This window comes from Erpetoichthys calabaricus, chromosome 13 (assembly GCF_900747795.2).
Source record: "Erpetoichthys calabaricus chromosome 13, fErpCal1.3, whole genome shotgun sequence".
In the NCBI taxonomy this organism is placed as follows: domain Eukaryota; kingdom Metazoa; phylum Chordata; class Cladistia; order Polypteriformes; family Polypteridae; genus Erpetoichthys; species Erpetoichthys calabaricus.
In genome coordinates, this window is record NC_041406.2 from 23,124,684 (window position 1) to 23,139,782 (window position 15,099).

Sequence of the window (15,099 nt, forward strand, 5' to 3'; positions counted from 1 at the left end):
CATTTTAATGTGTTCACATCTACCTTTCACATCTTGAGGGGTTTCTGTGTATGTTTTGCACCTCCGCTGCAGTAACAGTACAGGCTTCTCCTTGAAATCAATAAGCTACCGTCTATCAATTGCATGGCGCTGTGGTGTTAAGTATGGTGTAGAAACAAAAAACAAGCAGCCACAGACCATTCACCGGGCAATTCAAACAAAGGGATAAACTTCAAGCAGTTTTAGATGTTCCTTCAAAAAAATAAAATACCATCAGTGACTGCTCCCCAAAGCAAAAGGACAGTGCCTGCCTGTACCTACTATTTATCTGTTCCAAGTAGGTAAACAATACAAAGAGAGTCCTTTCAGTTATGTTTATTGCGCTCACTTCTATTTTTTCATCTTGCCTATTCAACTAAAAAAAAAAAAAAAAAAAAAAAAAAAGCATCAAATAAAATGACTCAAAAGTTACTTATGCTTATACATGAACAGTGTCAGACAACTCAAAATATGACTGAGAACACAAGAACATTCACAGTAAAAGAGCAGAAACATGTTTGGTGGGCGAATGCACAGTACCCTTCTACAAGGCCACATTCACTAGCCTATCCATTTTATTCACTAATCTAATGGGGAACTTTTTCACAAGTGATGAGATACTCTGGGTAGGCCTGCGTGTCATTGAAAATAACAAAAATGCTGGGAGACCTGGTGCTATCAGCAACACTGTGGTATCGGATTGGAATCTCAGAGTTCTCTTTCAGAGGTGCGGCTTTCATCTCGTGTGTCCCTTTTGTAAAATCCCCAGTCAGAACTCGAACAATAAACACAAACTTGTGGCCATCTTTGTTAGGGGGAGAGTACTGGTCCTGTACAGACAGCGATGAATTTACAGCAAAGTAGACTCCTTTTCCATACATGGTTGCTAGAAATAAAAAAAGCAAAATGAACAATACATTAGGAAATCAAGACATTAAACGGATTTTGACTTTATACAATTTATAAGCCATGACATTTGAAAACCTATAACCTTCTGTCTTCTAGGCAAAACATGCTACTATATCCATCCAATTTCATAGCACATCTCCCACCCCCATCAAAATTACAGGTTTGCTAGGATCAGGAATCTTCCTGGAAACATTTAGTGTAGAGCAGGGGTTTGCAAAGCCAGTTCTGGAGGGCCATATTTGCTGCAAGTTATTGTTCCGATTAATAAGAAACTACTCCGTGGTCAATAACAAGTCTTATTTAGTGTTATGGCTTGCTACCCTTTTCATTTTGATATGAAGGATTATTCTTATAGGATAGATTTTAATATCATCCAAATAATTTATAGGCGGAAGTGGATTAGTAATACTCAGTCCTTCAGTTTTCTTCCTAATATTTTATTATAGTCATCAGTTCACGATCGATACACACAGGTGTAAATGGAGTCAGAACATCAGAACAGGCCATTCAGCAAAACAAAGCCCACCAGTCCTAATAATATCAAGTTGAGTTTTGAAAGTCTCTAAAGTTCTACTGTCTATCACACTACTTTGTAGCTTTATACCATGCATCTACAGTTCCCTATGAGAAAAAAAACTTCCTAATGTTTGTGTAGAAATGTATCCTTAACAAGTTTCCAATTGTGTCCCCGTGTTCTTGATGAACTCATTTTAAAGTCAGAGTCTCGATCCACTGGACTAATTAATTCCCTTCATAATTTTAAACACTTCAATCATGTCACTTCTTAATCTCCTTAACGTTAGTCCTGGGCATCATTTGGGCAACCGTACAGAAGCGTCTCATGTAAGTGTTAGACCCGACGATTACTCAAGCTGTAAAAATGCCAACAGCATTAGTGCCGAGTGTTGCTCTGGAAATGATATACTGTAGATGTGACTGCATAAGCAACAAGCACGAGTGTTACTCAGGCAATGGCTTAGGCAACGGTGCAGACATGTCTTCTCTCAGCCTCATAATGGCATCTCGTAAGAAACATTTTTCTGAAGCCCAGGTGTTGCTCGTTTTTGACAGTGATACGTGCAGTGATGGCAAATTGAACCGGTCTTCATGCAGTGAAACTGAAAGGGATTCTGCTAAATCCGAAAGTGACACTCGAGTCAATCGCACATGTGCAGTGAGCTGTTCAAGAGCTGATCAGTCTGGAAAGAAAATCTGCAAGAAATCACGCTACTATTGTCCCGACTGTGATGTTGGATTATGTATCTCACCATGCTTCTAGAGACACCACACAAACAACACATTTTGACAGTATACACGGTATTAGCATTAATTTTATTATTATTCATTACTGACTTTGTACTTTTACTGGTTTGCATGTTTTACAGATCTAATAAATAATTTAAGCCAAAAATGCCAATGTTTTTTCAAGAAAAAAATGTAATTCTATGGAGGTTAATCTCCTTTTGCTTAAACTAAAAAGGCTCAACTCTTTTAATCTTTGCTCATACTCCATCCCCTGTAGCCAAGGAATCAGCCTAATTGCTCTTCTCTGGATTGTTTCTAGTGCTGCTATTTCCTTTTTGTAGCCAAAACTGCTCACAGTACTCCAGATGAGGCCTCACCAGTGTGTTATAAAGCTTGAGCAGAATCTAATTGGACTTGTACTCTACACAATCAGGGCGCTGACATTCTGTTAGCCTTCTTAATGGCATCTGAACACTCTCGGGATGTAGATAGTGTAGAGTCCGTTACGACTCCTAAATTCTTCTCACAAGGCATACTTTCTATTTTCAGACCTCCCATTGTGCATTCAAAACTAACATTTTAACTTCCAACGTGTAATACGTTTACTTACATTAAAGTTCATCTGCCACAAATCTGTCTAAGCTTGTATGCTGTCCAAGTCCCTCCATGATGATGCAATGGATTTGAGATTATCTGATAATCCACCAAGCTTGGTATCATCCGCAAATTTAGCAATATTCCTATCCAAATCATTTATATAGCAGCAGCCCTAGCAATGACCCCGGTGGAACACCACTCTTTATGTGAGATGGAGAACGGTTGGTACCTTTGTCATTTAGATAAAACTTTATTTACATCCTATTGGTAATAAGAAACAACAAAAAATAGCAAACACAACTGTTTAAGACAAACGTAAGCCATTAAGGGTGGAGAATCTTATGAAGTGAGACAAAATGTTGCTTGAGCAAGAAGTGCTTCAATAGCCATAACGGACTTCTCATTACGAAATTGGGTTTGGAAAAAAAACAAAAACAAAACAAACAAAAAAAACTTATAGATACTACAGTCCTCCAGGACCCCTGTCACAGCCACACTCACTCACACTGGACCATTTTGGATTTTCCATCTAACAATAGGCTTTGGGAGAAAACTGGAATGAAGTCACTTGATGACAGAGTATCAAAGTGAGGCAGTGGAGCTAACCATTCCTCTGCCATGCAAATTGATAAAATCGATATACTAAAATTCTGAACAAAACAACATTTATGTTTGAGTAGGTCTGTGTTAGTCTGATCATCAGCAAAACACCACCAGATATTTTAATTACACATAGGGCCAACTGTGTGCATTTGTCTATGAAGTATTTGTATATCAAAAAAATAAAAGTTCTTTAATCTGGTTTTAACTGACCAATCACTGGTGGCTTACTGTAGCTTGAAAAAAATACTCTATTTGTATTAATATTGAAATCATTATGTACTGTATTTCTTTTCATTTTTAAATCTACCCATTCCAATGATGGGAAAAGGCCCAGTTAGGGAGCAACACAGCAAGACAGGAATTCTCACTGGTCAAACACAGGTGCTGGCATAGGAGCTTAATTCAGGTCTTTAAGTTTCTGCAAAAGGGAAGCTCTCATTTCAACAGAAACAAAGCATTTGAAGCTTACAAAAGGTACAGTGTGATCTTTAGTGGTTTAAACATTACAATAGGTTAGCAACAATAGGGTAATCAATGCAGAGCTCCAGACTAAAGAAATACTTTGGAGCGAGTAGCTCTCAAAATTAAATATTTATGTTTGTGTGTGTGTTCCAACACCTTTCTTTCATTATCAGCATTATTTTTCCCCAATTTGTGCTACAGTAGCTCTTTTTTTTTTTTTTTTGGAATTGTAGGAATTTTTTATTTTTAAATAACCTACTTGGACCAAAAAAAAAATAAAAAAAATAAAAATCATGATTTTAAGCCAAGGAGTAATAGCTGATAAGCTGGATAAGGAATAAAATAACAGTAGCTACATTAACAATGCTCCTAAAAACAAAACTTGATTTGGAATAAAAATTCTTCTCAGGGAAAGGGGAAAATTCACATTAAAATTCTCCTTAAAGTCTTTTTTGTCCATTTTTATTACACAGTTACAAAAAATAAAGCTCTAACTAGTAACTTATTAGATAGTAGTTTCTTTTTTGGCAAAGATATTTGCTTCTGTAAATCATCCAGCCCTGTGGAACTCTCACTTCCTCCCCACCCCATGGCCACACACAATAGAAGAGCATCCATATTCCTTCAAGTAACAGATTTCAGGGAGCTTTTTTTCCCAACAGTTCATAAAATATTTAAATAAAAACCCAAATATGTTCCATACCTTATGAAATACATCCCCCCTGGTTTAAAAAACATCTGCTAGTGGCTGTAAGGAGAAACATGTTCACATTGGTTTAAAATAAAGGCAAAAGACAAAAACAAATTCACAGTAGCTCTTTTGTGGGATCACACCAGATGAGCGCCCATCATGACCCTGTCACCGATTTATTGGTTGTCCTTCCTTGGACCACTTTTGGTAGGTACTAACTACTGCATATACCAGAAACACCCCACAAGACCGGACCTTTGCAAGCTGCTCTGACCCATTCGTGTAGTCATCACAATTTGGACCTTGTCAGAGTCGCGCAGATCATAATGCTAATATGCTCCAGCACATCACCTGCTGCCTAATACATCCCCACTTCTTGACTGGTGCCATTGTACCGAGATGATAAATAGGATTCACTTCACCGGTCAGTGGTTTTAATGTTGTGGCTGACCGGCGTATACACTTGCATATATCCAACTTCTATTAACCTAATCTCATAAATAAATTGTATTATTTTGTTTATTTTAGCAAGCATATTTGGGTTATTTGTGAAAGTTAAATCTATCACCACCTCAAACCAGCACAGAGGCAGTGAAAGTATTAATGTAGACTTTTGCCGCTGTACAAACCTTGTTCATAAGTTGTATAAATCTCTACATTTGTGGCGCCACTCAACTTACATTGATGTGCCGTCCTACTTTGTGGGCACCTTGTCAATTGTGTTAAATAATTATCAGCATTGCTGATCACAGAACTGATAGTTGACTAAATGATTGACTCTTCTCTTTTCCTACAGCAGCAATGAGGAATAAAGAACATGGGTGTTTTGGACCACACAGACAGAAGAGAAACTCATCTCTCTGATGTCCCATGGTTTATATTCCATTCCAAAATGGAAAAAAGGCAGGAAATATGGAGACTCCAGCTGAAATGACAACATACACGTTACTACGGGATGAAGCTCTAGTCTTGGGAAAGAATATGTAGATTTTAACAATGAATAATTAAAACAGTTGGATAGAAAAATGTTAATAACATCTTTTATCCATCCATTATCCAACCCGCTATATCCGAACTACAGGGTCACGGGGGTCTGCTGGAGCCAATCCCAGCCAACACAGGGTGCAAGGCAGGAAACAAACCCCGGGAAGGGCGCCAGGCCACCGCAGTAACATTTTTCACTTTTGACATATTTGCTGTATGTTGATCTTTCAAAAACAGCTCCAATTAATTTAAGACTCCAAACTGTAGCATGAATAAAAATTGTGAAAATATCTCATGAAAATGATTTATGTATTTATTTAAAAAATGAAGCATGGTTTAGGAGGTAAACAAGAGATAAATAATGTCTTTCAGCCTTATCCGTTGCGACCTTTAAACACAAAACACGCCGTCAGATCTACAAATATTAGTTAGAATTAAATTTTAGACTTAATCCACACAGCAATTGTAACTTGGAATAATGCTACACACCATCTTCCACTTATCACATGTGCACAATTCCCACGTTTTGGCCTGTCAGCAGCTTAGGATTCTTTGGCACGGAAAGCTGCAGAGCTATGCTCAAAAACAGATGTTGTTAGAAGAGCAAGCTGACATCATTTTGAAAATGTGAAACTATGCTGAGCAGTCGTGAGGGAGTCGTGTAATCAAGTCATCCCTTGCAATTCTTAGTTGTGTAATATAACACTCTGAAGGAAGTATGACCCTGCAGCTGCAGTCGTCGAGTGTGATGTGTTATCCAACTTGAAGCTGTGTGCTGTGAAGCCAAATCAACTTGATCTTTTTTGAGTTTTACCATTGAGTGATTGAGATTTTCTGTAACTGCGTTCATTCATGAGTGCTTGGGGACCACCACCTTCCTGCCTTTGGTGAGGTGCGTAGTTCCACCCTGGGATAAGTGGAGATGTCAATGCTAACATTTGCTTCTCTTTCCTCCTCCCCAGCCAAGGAAAAAACATCCAAGAAGGATGATCCACCATCCAGAGAACACTCCGCTCCTTCCGATCTGAGTCCTATAAAGTGGTCCTTTTCCCAGAAAGTGGTATCAGATAGTGAAGGACAGAGCTCCTGAATGCCTGCCCAAGTGTTAAAACTATTGCTTTTTTTGTTTGAGTCGTTTGTCAGCTGTTCTTTTTGTTATGATTAAAAGGGGTTACCAGGGTGGTACCCCAACCTCCCCCGCTACCAGGGTGGTACCCCAACCCCCCCACCACTACTCCTTGAGGTGTCTACTTACCTAGTCACCTTTACAATGTTTATACCTACAAGTATATTTACATTAATGGATAAATTACAAATAACTAGCAATCTGAACTGTGTACCTAGGAATCTTGTTAGAAAAGTGAGAACTATCTGTTGCAGAACTTCAAAATTAAATGAGATACACTTACCATTTTTTCCACAAAAACTCCTGTTAAAACCATGAATACAGATTTCTTTTACACTGTGTTCACTGGTTCCATGAAAGAGAGTCCTTTCCACCTCACCCTCAGTACTGCCCGTCATACTGGCCTTCTTTAGTATGTACTGGTTATACAGAAGGTTGTTCGCTACCTTCTCGATCTGTAAAGTTAGCACATAATTTACTTGATTACAGGTTTACAACAGGAAATGGAAACAACACACTCATGATACAAGCTCACCTTCTGTATTTTTATTAGTTTAAGAAGTTGGTGCATTACAATTCATATGCTGCCTAAATAGGCTATCTTTACATTACTATTATTTATTACTATTATTATTGAGTATTTTTGAGGACTTCCTCTGTTGGATTTGTCAACAACATATGATGCTTCTCAGTATTTGTTGACAATTCTTGCCATGCTACATTCTGAAAATTAAGACACACAATCAGTTTATCCATTCTCTTAACTAATTTCATTAAATTAATTAATTTGATACTAGTAATATAATTATGTCAGTAAAGAAAATACCAGAAAAAAACATTGATACTCATAGCAGCCATGTGACACAATTTTAGTATTTTTTGTTTAACCTCCATGGCGTTAACCCTCTGTCTCTCTTGGGCTCGGAAGTCTACGTAAAAATAGTTAAGCCAGAGCGTCTCCTGGGTTAAGCGGTTACTGCCATAATCCAGCACAGTAGTCTTTCATGGCTGTCCAGGCCTCCTTGTGTTGCTGAGCTCACCAGTGCATTCCTTCTCTTTAAGAATGTTCCAGATGGCTGATTTGACCACTCCTGGTGTTTCTGCTATCTATATAAAGGGTTTGTTTGGCCTGGTTTTACTTGCATGGACAGCTTTTTGGACCTCATATTGAGAGTTCACAGTGACAGCTTCCAAATGCAAATTCCACACTTGGAATCAACTTCAGACCTTCTACCTGCTTAATAAGTTAATGCAACAATGAGGGACCTGCTACCACCTGGCTATGGAATGGCATGTCAGTCGAATGTCCAAATACTTTTGAGCTCCTGTAAATGGAGGGAGACCATGTATAAAAATGTCTGTCATTCCTAAATGTTTCATACAATATTTCTGTTCAACACTCTGAATTAATGCTGAAAGCCTACACTTCAATAATGTAATTATTTCTTCACTTCAAATCCACTGTGGTGGCATATTAGAGCCAAAATTATGATAATTGTGCCACTGCCCAAATACTTATGGACCTAACTGTATTACGCACAGATCACATTGGGACTATAAAAACATTGTATGAACAGTTTCTATTTTCAGTATTTGTTGTTTAAGTAACTTCTGTCAATCACAACATAAAAATTGCAAGAATAACTTCTACATACCAGCTTTCTAAAATGGTATTTACTTTAACTAGTCCTAAATGATAGTGTCACATTTTTTTGCCTCACAGCTCCAAATCTGTTTGGAGTTTAGTTGTTTTACCTTTGTCTGCATATATGTCTTCTTAAAGTTCTCCGGTATTTCATTCAGCAACTCAAAGATGTACAGATTTCGTTAACAGGCCAAGTACAAATGGGTATAGGCTAGTGGGCGAGAGTGCCCAATGGTTCCTACCCTGCATCCAATGCTGCTAGTGTAGGCTCAGACCCAACCTGACCCCGAACTTGATTATGTGGAATCATAATTGGTATGGAGCTGGATAAATGCTAACAGTAAAAGTAAGGACCTAAATGCTAAAGCAATCTTAGGATAAACAAAGAAGATATTAACATCGGCTTCAAAATTTCTTGTTTAAGTTTTTACTTAAAAGCTGACTGATGCACTTCATACTTATCGAAAAAATAGAAACCTCAATGAAAGAAAGTAATGGATTTACAAAAATCAGAACCAGTTTATCTTCTGAATATTTGAAGGGTAAGACAGGCATACAAGTAATACAAAAAGAAATAGTCTTCTACTACTAGAAAAATTCAAAATAAATAAATCCAAGTCAGTATTTTTTTCTAATCTCTGGCCATAACCCATGTTTGATTTCAAAAGAATGAAACAACTGAACAAAATTTTTAGTTTATTACCAATCTGCACTCTGACCCCCAAAGGTCATGCAAAAAGACTATTAAAAAGTAAATGAAATCAAAAATCAAATCAAGATTGCAGAATGATCCTTGAAAAAACCAAACATCTTCAGCAATGACGTGAACATTTGCTTCTTGTAAACTGCTGTTCTTTACCCCTAACTTAAAAGGGTCCTAAACCATGGTAAATTTGAAAAAAACAATAAAAAAAACTTAAAAAAAAAAAAACATACCTTAACAATTTTTATTTTGTTGTGATATTCATTAATTGTATTATAAAATTCCTTGACTATATCTTGATACTCAGTTGTGGCTTCATTTACTCTGGTCATTTCAGGCAGAACTGACACCATCTTGTCCTCGCATTCTAGTCAATATGAAGAAATAAACATTAGTAATATTGCACAAAAATGCATTTAAGTCATGTCATTTTCAAACCCGTTTAATGCAGACCTGGGCCCCCGGGTGGAGAGCTTGCACAGGTTGCCCGGAAGGAACCCTGGATAGGGTGCCAGTGCACACACTAGGGTCAATTTAGTGTTACCAAATGACCTAACCTGCATGTGTTTGAACAGTGGGAGGAAACTGGAGCACCCGGAGGAAACCCACACAGACACGGGGAGAACATGTAAACTCTACACTGAGAGTATCTGGAACGCACACCCATCTCTCTTTACCTAGAGGCAGTAGCACCAAGACTGTGCCACTGTGCCAGCCATATTATACAGTAATCCCTCCTCCATCGTGGAGGTTGCGTTCCAGACCCCCCCCCGCGAAAGGTGAAAATCCGCGAAGTAGAAACCATATGTTTATATGGTTATTTTTATATTGTCATGCTTGGGTCACAGATTTGCACAGAAACACAGGAGGTTGTAGAGCAACAGGAACGTTATTCAAACACTGCAAATCAAACATTTGTCTCTTTTTCAAAAGTTTAAACTGTGCTCCATGACAAGACAGAGATGACAGTTCCGTCTGACAAGTAAAAGAATGCAAACACATCTTCCTCTTCAAAGGAGTGCGCATCAGAGAGAGAGAGAAAAAAAAGCATACAGTCAGAAATCAATAAGGCTGTTTGGCTTTTGAGTATGCGAAGCACCGCTGGACAAAGTAGCTGCGAGGAAGGGAGCAAGCAGAGAGAGAGAGAGAGAGAGAGAGAGAGAGAGAGAGAGAGAGAGAGAGAGAACAATCAAAAATCAATACATGCTGTTTGATCTTTTAAGTACGCGAAGCACCATGAGGGAAGCATATCGTTTGCAAAGCAGCCACATGTAAGCCCAGCAAAGAAGGGAGCACTGTGAAGGTAATCTTTCAGTGTTATTTGAGGAGCGGCCGTGTCCTCTAGGGGAGCGAACAGCCCCCGTGCTCACAATATATTTGAGGAGTTTTATTTAATACATAATACGCGCTGTGGTTGGGTAGCTTCTCAGCCATCTGCCAATAGCGTCCCTTGTATGAAATCAACTGGGCAAACCAACTGAGGAAGCGTGTATCAGAAATTAAAAGACCCATTGTCCGCAGAAATCTGCGAACCAGCAAAAAATCCGCGATATATATTTAAATATGCTTATATATAAAATCCGCGATAGAGTGAAGCCGCGAAAGTCGAAGCACGATATAGCGAGGGATTACTGTATATGTAAATATTTCTTCATAGTCATATTAGTTTCAAAGTGACTAAAAGTTTCAAACAAACTAAGACAATCATCAATATTTTATGCCAGCATATTTAAAGTTACTGTATAATATAGCAGTTAGAGAGTATATACAGAAAACCATTTAAACATTAAATGCTAGTAGCCGATTAACATAAACCTATAATTAAATGCTTCATTCCAATACAACTCAAATCTCAGTATGTGCGCTAATCTATAATAATAAAAGGCAAAGCCCTCACTGACTCACTCACTCACTGACTGACTGACTCACTCATCACTAATTCTCCAACTTCCCGTGTAGGTGGAAGGCTGAAATTTGGCAGGCTCATTCCTTACAGCTTACTTACAAAAGTTAGGCAGGTTTCATTTCGAAATTCAAAGCGTAATGGTCATAACTGGAACATATTTTTTGTCCATACACTGTAATGGAGGAGGCGGAGTCACGTATCGCGTCATCACGCCTCCTACGTAATCACGTGAACTAAAAACAAGGAAGACATTTACAGCACGAGTCACACGCGGGAACGAAGGTAAATGACGTTAATTTTTGACTGTCTTTTAATACTGTGTAAGCATACATATTAACACATGTGCAATTAAACGTGTGCATTTACGGGGTGATTTCTCAGGCTTAAAAGCTCACCTTTTATCAAACGCGGGAAGAAAGGTAACTGACGTTGTTCACTGTCTTTTAATACTGTGTAACCATACATATTAACACATGTCCAATTAAACGTGTGCATTTACGGGGTGATTTCTCAGGCTTAAAAGCTCGCCTTTTACTAAAAAGGTAAATGCAAAACTATTTTCAATCAGTTTATTGAAACGCTCCTGTTAAGGATTGCAATAACATATTCGCGAGATAAAAGAACGAAGTAGGGGGAAATGGAGGAACAGCCGCAAACAGCGAAGAGCAAAAAATTAATTAAACAATTGAGAACGGAGCGAGTTAAGCATACAAGCATGTTCATAAGGGAAACAAAGCACGGTGTAAAACGTAAGTTTAAATTAAGTTTATAGAAACGCTCCCGCTGCGGATTGCAATAACATATTCGCGAGATAAAAGTTTAATGAGAAGACACGAGGTATAAACGAACCACACGCCGTGGCGCAACGTTAGGGGCAACAGTTTCAACCATTCTATGATCTGCTTCTCGCAACTGAAAGACGGCACATGGCGGATGTTAGCCGACTTGCTGACCGCAACGTTAGGGGCTTCAACTATGGCGCTGACGCCACATCTCAGTGCCAACACTTTGCAGACTCTACTTAAAAGACACACCCTCCTCACTGGACAGTAAAAAACACCAATCAAACTAACGATGACATCAAGTATTACCCAATCAAAAGTAGGAAAGGAGACATCTTCATAAAATGCGTGTGGGATGATTTGCATGAGACGCTGCTTTAAAAAAAAAATGATAAAAAAAATACGGGATAAATCCCGTCCAGTATTGATTCAAAACGGGACGCGCAATTTCATTCTCAAACGCGGCACGATTCCGTATTTTAAAGGACGGGTGGCAACCCTACAGTGCCAGGTAACCACCCATACAATCAGATTGTGATTCAGACTAGGAATGCAATGAATGTAATTACCCCGATCTACATACAAGGCGAGAGTCTTGCAACATTCAAAGATGATGGTTTGTGATAAGTACACCATACAACATAAAAGAGCTTATGAAGCCTTGAACCGAAAAAAGCAAGATCTCAGAGATCGTAAAAAAAAAAATAGGAGGTAATGTCGTTTTACTCGCTGTACATTTTAGTCAAACATTACCAGTTATTCCACGAGGGAGACCAGCAGATGAACTCAACGCGTGTTTAAAATCCATGCTTCTCCCACGCTCAGTTATATGTCGCGTGTTCTCGGGTAGGTGCACCAAAAAATGTATACATTTAAGCATGTAATGGGCAAACAAAAAATGAGGTATACCCGAAGGCACTGCAGTAGTACTTAATGTAACTTTACTTCTTAAATGTTAATGTTTTACTGTTTAATAATTTATACGCTTCTTATATGTTGTTCAAATTCTTTTATCAAAATACCACTGACAGCGCAATGCACGATAACATGGAGTGAATACACCATACGCATCCGCCCACGGCTGCCCTGCTGTGCGCAGATAGGAGTTGATTGTACAATAAAATAAAATAAAGATAAAAAGAGTAAAACAATCATCACCCATAAAGCGTGTGTGTGTGTGTGGATGTGTATATGTATATATATATATATATATATATATATATATATATATATATATGTAGATATGTATATATATGTGTATATGTATATGTATATATATGTTTATATGTGTGTGTGTGTATTTTATATATATAAAACACAGCAACACTCATAACAATGACAACACAATTACATTGACAATCATGTTACGTTATTTTTAAAATGTTTCCTTTTTTTTTCATAACCTCTTTAACACACTACTTCTCCGCTGCGAAGCGCGGGTATTTTGCTAGTAATAACTATGTGCAAAATTAAACATTTAAACTTTTGTGTTCTATAGACACTGGGACGATCATTGAGGGTCATCTACCCACAGTACCAAATATAGGAAATGAGGCAGAAAAAGTCATTTTTATACAGCGGATGTTCAGACTTGCTTGTCCAGTTGGCATGGCGGAAGACCATCTTTTAAAGTTATTACTCTTACTTATTGTGCATTTCATGATTATGGTATGGTGCAAATAGCAAGAGTGTGTTGAGCCATGTTATATTTGCCCCAGTTTACTTGTCACATTTAACACCATTTTTATATTGTCTTTTATCTTTGGTCCCCAACAAGCATGGTTGACGGTCTTGCATAAACAGATCTCTGGGTCTGAACTGTTGATGAAACATAAATTAATATTCACGGAGTTCTGCCTCTGTTTCTTCAGATGCAAGGATACGAGTGCTCAAGTCATCGCTCCTATTCATGTAGATACTTTTTTGGAGACAAAATGCAGGATCCCATATTCGACTGGGCCTTAGCAATGCAAACAGTATATTACTGAAGACCTCTGTTATGCTACAGTGTCACTTTTCTTACGTTGTCCATTTTGGCAAACAGAGCAGGACCGTTGTCACTTGTGCCACTAGACTATGGGTCACGTTTTATCCTCAGGTCAAGAGCAGTTTGGTAAATCTATCCAGGAGTTGCCAGCTCAGCAAAATTACTCCAAGAGCACATTGAATCCTCATCTGGGAAGTCACAAAAAACCCTAATGTGCATCCTAGGAACTGCAAGCCTCTCTCCGGTCACTTAATATCAGTGTTCATGATTTCACCATTAGACAGACAGAGTGTACAAAGGCTCATCTAAAACTTGCCAAAAAAACACCTTGACTATCCCTAAAACCTTTTGTGAACTGATAAGTCAAAATTGGAACTGTGTGGAAGACATCGGTCCCACTGCAACTGTTGCAAAGCTAGCACAATAGGAACATCATGGCAAAAGTCAATCATGGTGGTGGTAGTGTGGTGGTGTGGGATGCTTTGCTGTTTCAAGTCCTGGGTGACATGGCATAACTGAGAGAAACTACCAGAAAGTACTGAAGAGGAATGTCCGGTCAGGAGTCTGTGATCTGAAGCTTAAGCACAATTTGATTATGCAGCAGGACAATAATCCGAAAACATAAGAGCACATCCACCTCTGACAAGAAGGAGAAAAAAAATGTATATGTTATAGCAGGACCCTTGAATGGGCCGTTCATACTCAAAAACCCTCCAGTGTGGCGGAGCTGAAAAAATTTCTGTAGTGAAGACAAACTTCTCCACAGAGATGTCAAACGCTGATCTCCTGTTACTTGAAGTGTCTGATTGAAGTCAGTGCTGCTACAAGTGGAACAACCAAGTATTTAAGTTTAGGTGGTTATTTACGTTTTCACATGGGTGATAGAGATGTTGGTAAACTTTTCCTTCAATATATCAAATGATCATTTAAAAATTGCATATTACGTTAACCCCAGTTGACTTTTATATTATACTAAATTTGTGTGGTGATCAGAAACAAGTGTAATGAACAAGCAAAAACAGAAAAATCAGGAAGACGGCAAATAATTTTTCATAGCGCTGTAAATAGGACTCTCATTGTACTGTGTATTAATGTTGGATTGATACTAAAATTTTTAGTTCGGTACAAATACCACAACTACCACAACAGGTACTGTTGAAGAATGGGGGGTGGGTGATGTTGTAGTAGCCCCCCTTGGTAATGCAAACACAGTATACATAAATTACAATGACTTTGAATATGCCATGAAGCACCATTAAATCCATTACAACAAAATGGAAAGAAAATGGCACCACCACAAACCTGACAAGAGAAGGCCACCCACCCAAACTCATAGACTTGGCAAGGAGGGCATTAATCAAAGACACCAAGGAAAACGCTGAAGGAGCTGCAAGACCCACAGCGGAGATAGGAGTATCTATCCCACTTTAAGCTATACATT

General features: G+C 38.3%; 1 protein-coding gene across 2 annotated transcripts in view; it reads right to left on the minus strand.

Annotated features, from left to right (window-relative positions):
* Positions 1-338: 338 nt before the first annotated feature.
* parp10 (poly(ADP-ribose) polymerase family member 10) overlaps positions 339-15,099 on the minus strand; it is a 60,091-nt gene continuing 45,330 nt past the window's right edge. For both annotated transcript variants that reach the window (XM_051935532.1, XM_028818031.2), the window contains 3 exons: positions 9,217-9,350; positions 6,919-7,090; positions 339-904 (listed from right to left, as the gene is read on the minus strand). In XM_051935532.1, the coding sequence (XP_051791492.1) occupies positions 606-904; positions 6,919-7,090; positions 9,217-9,350 (605 nt within the window). In that variant the 3' untranslated portion in view covers positions 339-605. The remainder of the gene's footprint in view (positions 905-6,918; positions 7,091-9,216; positions 9,351-15,099) is intronic.